The sequence below is a fragment of the Gracilinanus agilis genome, chromosome 3, assembly GCF_016433145.1.
Source record: "Gracilinanus agilis isolate LMUSP501 chromosome 3, AgileGrace, whole genome shotgun sequence".
NCBI classification, from domain to species: Eukaryota; Metazoa; Chordata; class Mammalia; order Didelphimorphia; family Didelphidae; genus Gracilinanus; species Gracilinanus agilis.
In genome coordinates, this window is record NC_058132.1 from 16,070,829 (window position 1) to 16,080,057 (window position 9,229).

General features: G+C 46.5%; 1 protein-coding gene across 1 annotated transcript; it reads right to left on the reverse strand.

The window, feature by feature from the left end:
* Positions 1-411: 411 nt before the first annotated feature.
* Positions 412-7,555, reverse strand: KLK10 (kallikrein related peptidase 10). Its single transcript, XM_044668494.1, has 5 exons — positions 7,475-7,555; positions 3,115-3,272; positions 2,334-2,611; positions 2,042-2,175; positions 412-782 (listed from the first exon to the last, which is right to left on the reverse strand). Exons 1-5 carry the CDS (start codon positions 7,553-7,555, stop codon positions 630-632), a joined length of 804 nt encoding a protein of 267 aa, XP_044524429.1. The 3' UTR covers positions 412-629.
* Between the last annotated feature and the right edge of the window lie 1,674 nt (positions 7,556-9,229).

Below are 9,229 nucleotides of genomic sequence, written 5' to 3' on the forward strand. Positions count from 1 at the left end.
ATTCCCCTTTCTCTCTCTACACTTGCTGAGGACATTCCTCACTTCACCCACCTCTCTGCCCAGCAGCCCAATGGGAGCGTTTTCTTCTTCCCCTGTGTGGGGTAAGGAGGAGGAGCAGGGTGCACCTGGTACTTGGTGGGGAGTAGAGGATGGCACTCTGTCCTCTATCTGGGGGGGAGGGGAGTGGGGCCCAGCACTCCATCTCTAAAAGGTTAGCCATCCCTGTCCTAGATAGATTAATGCTCAGGATAATTTTCTTAAATGGACTAGTATCTTTGGGAATCAATGCTTGACCATTTCACTGAAGTAGAAAAAGAGAACTTGGATGCTCCAGTTCTTCAAGGGCATGGGATCTAGGAGACCAGACCTTTGGGTCTATAAGAGAGAAAGGCCATGGAGGGGGCCCAGATGCCTGTTGTTTTTGTTTTTGTTTTTGTTTTTGTTTTTTTGAGGAGATAGAATCTGTGAGCCTGGAGAGCTGAGGAATGCCTGCATCCTCAGGCAAGCAAGAGTTAGGTCTAGCAGAGGCAGAAAGCTGTGTAGGGCCAAATCCTCAGGTTCTGGATGGGAAGAACAGAAGACATGAGGGTCACAAGATTATTGGGAAGATTGTAGAGGATTCAGTGAGGTCAGTGGCTCCGAATGATCTTCTGAATCCAGGTAGTGTATTTACAGATGAAAGTATAGACAGCTGGCCGGTTGGCTGAACCACAGGGGTAATCACCCCAAGACAGGATGCCCTGAAGGGTTCCATTGCAGATCAGTGGACCTCCAGAGTCACTCTAGAGGAAGACAGAAAAAGAGCCTGACTTGAGCTTCATGTCTTGACTATCTTCTTCATTCTAATGATGGCTTCAGAATTTAAAGAAACCAAAATCCATTTCCCTCAGCTTTTCTATATTCTGCCTTAATTCCCTGTTTGACCTTGGACAAGTTATTCCCTCTGGGTCTATTTCTTCAAATCTAAAAGGAATAGATCAGCTTGGATAATAATGCTCTGGGTTCTAAGATCATCCCCAAATCCAATATTCTAAGGCCTAAGATCATTCCCAACTTTTAGATTCTTTGGTCTAAAATCATTCCCATATCTAACATTCTAAGTTCTAAGATCACTCCCAACTATAACATTCTATGGTCTAAGACAATTCCCAACCATAACATTCTAAAATCTAAGATCATTCCCATTTCTAACATTCTATAGTCTAAGATCACTCCTAACTCTATCATTCTAAATTAACTAACATTCTAATATTTTCTATTTTCTAGAGCAGGGGTCGGCAACCTTTTTGGCCGTGAGAGCCATAAACGCCACATTTTTAAAAATGTAATTTCGTGAGAGCCGTACAGTGCTCACAATGCTGCTCCTGTAACAGAGCCTGAAAAAAAAAATAGACTTTATGGCTCCTGCAGAAAGAGCCAGATATGGCTTGAGAGCCATATGTTGCCAACCCCTGTTCTAGATCAAGAGTTCTCTTTGCTCTGATGTTTTCAGTTCTGTTTCCTTCCAACATTGCATCCAGCCAATCCTTCTCTACTGGCTTAGCCTTCTTGGTAAAATGGCCTGCTAGGCTCTCCCTTCCATCTCTCATCTCTGAAACTCTGCAGAAGGGAATACAGTCCCCCTTGACTGAGATGCACCCCTTCCTCAGCTCATCCACAGCTACCTCCTAAGTACACTCAGATACCACTTCCTAGGTGAAATCTTTCCTATATGATGTGAATTCCTTGAGGGTGATGGCCATCATTTTTAATCTCTGTATCACCAAGGACCAGAACATGTTCAGATGAATGCCAGGTGCTTAATTAACGCTTGCTGATCCCCCAGGGGCCAGCAGTCTCTCTCAGCCTTAGAATCATTTTGTGTGCTCTCTATTTGTATTTCTCGGTGAGTGTGTTATACTCCTCACCCACTCACTCCACCCTCAGTAGAATAAGATGAGATCCTTGCTCTTAACAAGGGCTGTTTCTATTTGATCTGGGTATCTCCAAGCCTGGCTTACAGTAGGTCCTTCATTAGCGTTGGATAAATTGAAATCCTCACCTGACAGGCATCCTGGCCATTGTCCAATCCGGCACACAGCATATTGTTTGAAAGCACCCCAGGGTAGAAAGTCGCACACTCTTTGGGTGACAGGGTAGTGACTCCTGCACAGGACAGGCTCTTACTGTATTTCACTGGTGGGAGAAAGGCAAGGTTGGAGACCCAGAGATCTTGGCTGCCAGCCCCGATCCCCTTGGCTATCATAAGACAGATCTTTGAGCTGCCAGCCACCATCCCACTCAGTACCCAGGTTTCTGACCACTCTGACATGGGCTATCTAAGGACCCTTTACCTTTGGGTTCTCTGGTAGTCCCCCAGCCTGCAGCCTGGCAGTGAGTCCCTGGTGGGATGCAGCTCCTGGGCAGAGGTAAAACCTGGACCCTGGAGTTCAGGATGGCTGGTCGCCGAAGTTTCATCATGAGGAGGTCATGCTCATCTGTGCGGGCAGGCAGGGAGGGGCCGGAACCTGCCCTGTACTTGGGGTAGGGGATCATGATGGAGCTGATCTTGAGCTGCTCACCTCCATCAGGGAGTAGCAGATGGTAGTCACCAACTTTGGCCCAGAGCCATCTGTCCAAGACAGAACACAGAGGGAGAGGTCTAAGTGAAACCACTTTTCCTATAAAATTCCCACCCCACCCCCAGGAAGTCCTAGTGACTCCACTTCCTTCCTCTTCTCAGATCTTCTCACCAACTCAGCCAGTCCTTCTTCATCCCTCCTCCCTTGCCACAGTCCTCTGAGTCAGGAGGAGCACCATCAAAATGAGGGATCAAATGTCCTTGGTCCTGGATGTCCCTCCCAACCCTACATCCTGTGATTCTAGTCTCCCCACTCTTCCACTTATTACCTGGGAGACTGGGCAAGTTAACTTCTCGGGGCTTCAGTGTGCCTGTCTACAGCGGAGCCTCATGAAGTCGGAGGTCTCTCCTTGGTGACCCCCTCTCCTATTCCATCCCCACACCTCCTTTTGCCCTCCCCGTTCACAGAGAGCTCTAGGTCCTCCAACCTGGATTTATCCTGAAAACAGCCACGTGGTCAGACGTGGCCAGCTCCATCTGTGTGTGGTCCTTACCTTTCCTGGCAATGGGCTGCGGTTAATACCCAGCTGCGATCCACCAAGACTCCGGAGCATCGGAACGAGAGGTCTTTGAAGAGGGAGACGTGCCAAGGCTGAGAGCCACGGGCGCACTGCGTAACCTTGACCTCCGGGACCTTGGGGACCTCCAGGGCCTCCGGGATTGGGGAAATTGAGGTTCCGGGTGCAGCTACGAAAGGGGAGAGAGAGAGAGGGCAGAAGAATCGTAAGGGCGGCGGGCCGGGCCAAAGAGAGAAGGATGGGGATGGAGAAGGGGCAGAGGACAGAACCAGGAGAGGGATCCAAAGAAGGTGGGGGGAAAAGGAGGGCGGGTCTCGGAAAGGGGAGGGGCCAGGTACTGGTGAACCGGTGGAAGAAAAGGGGCAAACTAGACGGTAGGAATGCAACAGCAACAATAATAATAGCTCCCAAATCTATGGCGCTTAAAGCACATCACATCCGTTAACTCTGAATTCTCCCAATGCTGTGAAGTAATAACATATTTTTATAAAGTTCTGAGGTTTTTTAGCCTCTTCTTCTCTCCCAGCAATACCCTGCGTGAGTAGTTCAGGGATTACCCCTCCCATTTTAGTGATGGGAAAACTGAGGCTGAAAGGTTGAAGGACTTGAACAACTACATTCAGTCAGCGACCCCCAAATCTGGGCTCTTTCTGCTACGGACTGATGCTGAGTTTGAAAAGTAGAGTTGAAGAGAGGGGGTCGGCTTGAAGCTGGGAGGAACGGCTGGAAGTACGATTGGGGAGGAGGAAGAGAATAACGACTTGGGAAATGCGTTAAGGCAGGATCTCGGGGTGGGGGGAGGAAGATGGAAAAGCTGTGGGCCCGGGGGAGGGATGGAGAGGGGTGGCAGTGTGGTTAAGTGGTGTATTGAAGGCAGGATTATTTCGAGGATGGAGTTAGGGGTGGAGATGAGGTTAGGGATGCGCTCCATAGAGTAGCAGGATGGTGGTGACGGAAAGTCGAGGTTGAAGGCATCGGTTTCTCGGGGAGCCCTGTTTCTTCTCCCACCCCACTCCCATCATCTCCTTACCCCTGCACGAAGCAAGAACCAAGAACCATAACGCGATGTGGATGGAGCTTCTATTCCTCATGCTTGGAAGCTGGGGATAGGGAGGGAGAAAAGAGGTTCTTTCAGGGCTGGGGAGCCCAGTGACACCCCCAGCTCTGCCCAACCCAGCTCAGCTCCGGAAACTAGAGAGCCTCCCAGTCCCCGGCCCCACCCCCCCAACCCGCTGATTAAACGGCCTCTCCATCTGATAACTCGCTAAATAGGGCCCCCAGGCAGGGTAGGAGAATACACTAATTGTGGCAATAATAGCAATAATTAGAATAATAACAGCCCCTTTTAGCGTCTCCTCAGCCATCCTAAAATCCGACTTGGCAAGAAGTCTCCCTAAGGTCCACAGAGGGATACTGAAGCCCAAAGAGGGCTGGAAATGTGATAACAGCCAACCGTTTCCCTACAGGTCTTGTTCGGGTGGGCAGCTTTTCTTTCGGATCTGAAAATCAGAAAGTGACTTGCCCAAAGGCACACAGCATGGGCCAAGAAATTCAGTTCTCCCACCTCCAAACCCACTGCCACCTTTTGGCTCTGAAGGACTCTAAGCCTCCCCTTGTCCCATCCCTGAGGAGGGAGAGCCCCCAATCTTACCAGGGGGTCATGGATAGTGTCTCAGAGAGAGGCTCTGGGTAGCTGGATCACTGCCTAGTCTTGAGATGGCTATCAGGTCCTCTGCTCCCTGCCCCTAGACCAAGCCTCCCCTTTTAACCCCCAGCCTCCGGAAGCTGCTCTGCCCAGCCCCTAGGGGATTAAGCCCCTACCTCACCCCACCCTTCCTAATTAGACTTTCTGGGTGGGGCTGGCACCCAGCCTGCTCCCAGATTCCTGCCCTGGGAGAGGCCCTGGTTTAAAAAAAAAAAAATTTTTTTTTAATTTAAAAAGGCTCCTTGTGCTCCAAGTTCACTTTGGGTTCTCTATCTTCTAACAAAGCACCTTCCCCTCCCACATCCGGAGGAATTCACAATGGCCTCATCCTCCAAGAAGTCCTCTAGGATTGAATGAAAGGCAGGTTCATATTCACCAACTGTGGGGAGTGATGGAAGACAACCCCTTCACCCCAAAGCAGCCACAGAGTCATGCCTGGGGGAAGAGGTTGACGAAGCCATCCTGCTCCTTCTTTTTCTTTCCTGATTAGGAGCTCTCTGGCTATGTTTGTGCACCTGAATATTTGTATGTGTGCTGGGCTAAGAGTGATAGAATGTTAGATCCTAACTACCAGGTGTTTTTCTCTAGAGAGGGGAAGGAATGCCTGTAGGAAAAACAACAACCAGAATGACTGATGAATTGATAAATGGGGTCCCTGACACCTAAGGGATCCTTGTCATTCAGTCATTTCAGTCATGTCCAGAGTCTTCATGACTTCATTTGAAGTTTTCTTAGCAAAGACATTACTGTGCTTTGTAATTTCCTTCTCGAGCTCATTTTACAGATGGGGAAACTGAGGCCAACAGGGTTAAATGACTTATCCAGGATCACACAACTAATTGTGTCACATTTGAACTCCGATCTTTCGGACTCCAAGCCCAGAGCTCTATCCAATGCATCATGCCTTATCAGACCTAATCAGGATTTGTATATTCCAAAGTCTCAATTGTTTGTTTATCCCATATTAGTGCATTTTCAAAAGGTTCCTCCCTGGAATCAATTTCAGTGTGAAAAATAAACAAACAGTCTAGATAGCAATTGAGGACCTTTTAGAAACCATCCCTAACTCGGATAGAGTCAGTTGTCTGGGACAGTTACTTATGCAGCTTAACTCCCTTAGCTAGATCAAGATTAGGGCAACTAAGTGGTGCAGGGGATAGAGTACTCTGTCTGGAGTCAGGAAGGCTCATCTTCTATAAATCAGATCTTAGACACATCCCAGCTGTGTGACCCTGGGTAAGTCACTTAACACTTTGCCTCAGTTTTTTCATCTGTAAAATGAGCTGGAGAAGGAATTAACAAACTGCTTTGATATCCTTGCCAAGAAAACCCCAAATGAGGTCACAAAATCTGACATGACTGAAACAAATGATCAACAACAGACCAAGATTGAGATTGGGACCAGGAAGAAGGGGAGATAGATACAGGTCTCCTTGAATCCTTCTTAGAGGAGTTAGTTTACCCTCAAAGTGGTTGAGATGCCATCAGTTACCACTATAGCTAGCTAGCTGAGACTGTGGTTGCTGTCCATATTCACTGAAATCCTTGACCCAGCAGGCAGAGAAAGAGAAAATGCAGGAGAAAGAAAAGATTTTTGAACATAGATGGTTAAAACTGGAAAGCACCTTGTAACACAAAATGCAGACCAGTAGAGTTAGAAGGGTCCTTGGGACAAAAAATATCAAAAATCTGAGATGATCTAGTCAAATACTTTCATTTTTCAGTTAAAGAAATTGAAACCAGGAGACATTAAATGACTTATTGAGATTTATCCAATGACAAAGTTAGACCTCAAGAGGAAGTCTCTGAAACGAAGTCCAATAGTCTACCCCAAACTGCTTCCTTGTGTTCTGGGTTCTAAGAAGATTCCCTTCTGTGACAGAAGGTTCTGGGTCTGATGATCTATACGCTAAGGGCCCTCCCAGCTCTCACATTCCTTGTTCTACATTTTTAAATGAAAAATAAGGTTATATTTGACCAATTTCATTTTCTTTTTTGGCAAGGTTACTAGAATAGTACTTCTAGGGACTTCTATAGCTGTAGTTTAAGTAAATTTCAGCAAATGGTTTGATCTTTCTTGTTTTCATTCCTTTGGACAAGACATAGAGAAGAAGGACTCAATGGAAGTAAATATGTGGATTTAGAATGAGTGGGATTTTGAATGCCAGGAAAAGAATGAAAATGACTAACATTTGATCCTAAACCTTCTAGCCCATCATTTTGGACTTTGACTCTGTCATCCCATATTTTGACTCTCTCTCCTAGCTTTCTGCCTCTTGGAAATTTGACAAAAATCCCATCTCTCCTCATCCAAATCACTGAGAAAAAATGTTAGATAGCAAAGGACAAAGACCTGCTCTACCCGTTGTACTTTCAAGATAATAAGAAGAGAGTAAAGAGGTTGCCACAGCAGCTGTTCCTATAAACAAAGGCATTCAGGCACCACTTGGCCCAGTGCTTTGTCAACTTCTTTCATCAAGATATCCCAGGTTTCAAGATCTGGTCTGGCTTGATGGTATTCCATTCCCAAGCTTCCTTTGGTTTCCTCTCTTCCACCTCTATTAGCCCTTTCTTCTTGGCACCTGACTTGGGCTAATTGTCCACATTCATTAACCGTCCCTGGGATCTGACAAACTGCCCATCTTCCTGGCACTGGTCCAGAGGCATGAGCATGGAGGCTGGTTGCTTTGGCTCTTCTCCCTTCTGAATCATGTGCCCAGCTGGTTGCCATAAGGCCTCAAGGCGGAATTGGGGCTGCCCTCTGCTAGTCACAGGATCCTAGATCTAGAACCACCAGGAGATCTCAAAAGCCATCAAGTCCAATGGGCCTTCTTTACAAATGACAAAATTTGAGACCGAGGAAGAGAAAAGGGACTTGCCCAAGATGACCCAGAGAGTCCATGGCAAAGATGGGATTTGGTCTCAGATTCTCAGGCAGCCAGTCTAGCATCCTTCTACGATACCATGCTTTGGTTTGTATGGGGTATTCCGAGAGGACTAGCACCTCGGGTCGTCCACCTTCCACCCAACACTTGTCTGTGGCTCCAAGAAGCTGGAACAAGTGTAACAAGTAAAACTTTCTCGACAGATGGAATAAAGCAGGTTGAGGATAACCAACAAGTCTCAAACTCCTCATTGAATTAGGAGAATGTCTTCTCTAAGCATGTGAAGACTTCCCTCAGTGGAATGGGCAGAAGAGAGCAATTCTTTCCATCTACCACACAGGTGCTGTGGAGTGCTTAGAACTTGGTCAGACATCAAAGATGACAGGGGAATCCACTATACCCCAAGCCATCCTCAGTCATCCTGACTCTTGTCCTGCCACTGGATTTGGATGACTCTAGAAGAGAATGAGGGAGGCCAATGACTTTGTGAAACTCTGTCTCACTTAAATCCAATTCAAGAGCAAGTTGAGACATCACCCCGTGATGTCATTGGTCCTCTTCAAAACGAAGGATGAGCAACAACCAGACTTACTCCTCACCTTCCAACTCACTCTTCCAGTCTGATCCCTCCAAGGACACAAAGTGGAACAAAGGATCATAAAAGCACACAATTTCTGAGTCCAACCCATGCCTGAACAACAATCCCTTCTGCACATACCCAATGAGCAGTAGCTATAATAGCTGGCTTATCCATGGAACTTTCATATGCTCACACCAACCCTGTGAGATAGATGTAATTGTTGCCCCTATTTTACAGAAGAGGGCACTGAAACATAGAAGTAAAGTGACTTGACCAAGATAACACAGTCAAGTGTCTGAGGCAGGATTTTAACTCAGGTCTCCCTGAACCCAAGTCATCTCCCTATCCACCATGCCTCTATTTACAGGGTTTTATTATTTCATTTTGAAGATCACTAGTTAAAGGGAGATTACCACCTTCAAAGTAGCCCATCCTACTTCTAAACAACTTGAATTGTTAGGAAATTTTTCACCCATTAAACCTAATTGTGTTTCCTTACAACTTCACCCACTGCTCTTAATTCTATCTTGGGACAAACAGCACTCCAGTGTCTTTTCCTTATGAGACTAGAATCTTAACATACTTGAAGATATCTTCCTTAACACTCCTCTCTAAGCCACACATCCCAAATTCATTCAACTGATACCCCTAGAAACATCCCAGTCCAACTTGTCAGTGACCTTCCTGATACATTAGAGCATAAGCTCCTTGAGGGCAAGGACTGTCTTTTTTATTTTCAGCACTTAGAACAGTGCCTGTCTTAATAAATACTTATTGACTGACTAACATGGTACCAAAAATTGGACCAGATGTTATTTGATCAAGACCAAGTAAAGAACAAATAGTACCTCCCTCATTTGAAGGAGTTCCTCTTGTTCTGATATTCTCTATTCTAAGGGTCTTCTCACCTCTGACATTCTA

What these genes read in the sequence shown, in the direction of transcription:
- KLK10 (XM_044668494.1), bottom strand. Translation starts at nt 7,555, where the DNA reads ATGATTCAGAAGGGAGAAGAGCCAAAGCAACCAGCCTCCATGCTCATG. An exon ending in GCAGCCCATTGCCAGGAAAG is followed by an intron (nt 2,612 to 3,114) that starts GTAAGGACCACA and finishes TGTCTTGGACAG; the next exon opens with ATGGCTCTGGGCCAAAGTTG. An exon ending in GACTACCAGAGAACCCAAAG is followed by an intron (nt 2,176 to 2,333) that starts GTAAAGGGTCCT and finishes TTCTCCCACCAG; the next exon opens with TGAAATACAGTAAGAGCCTG.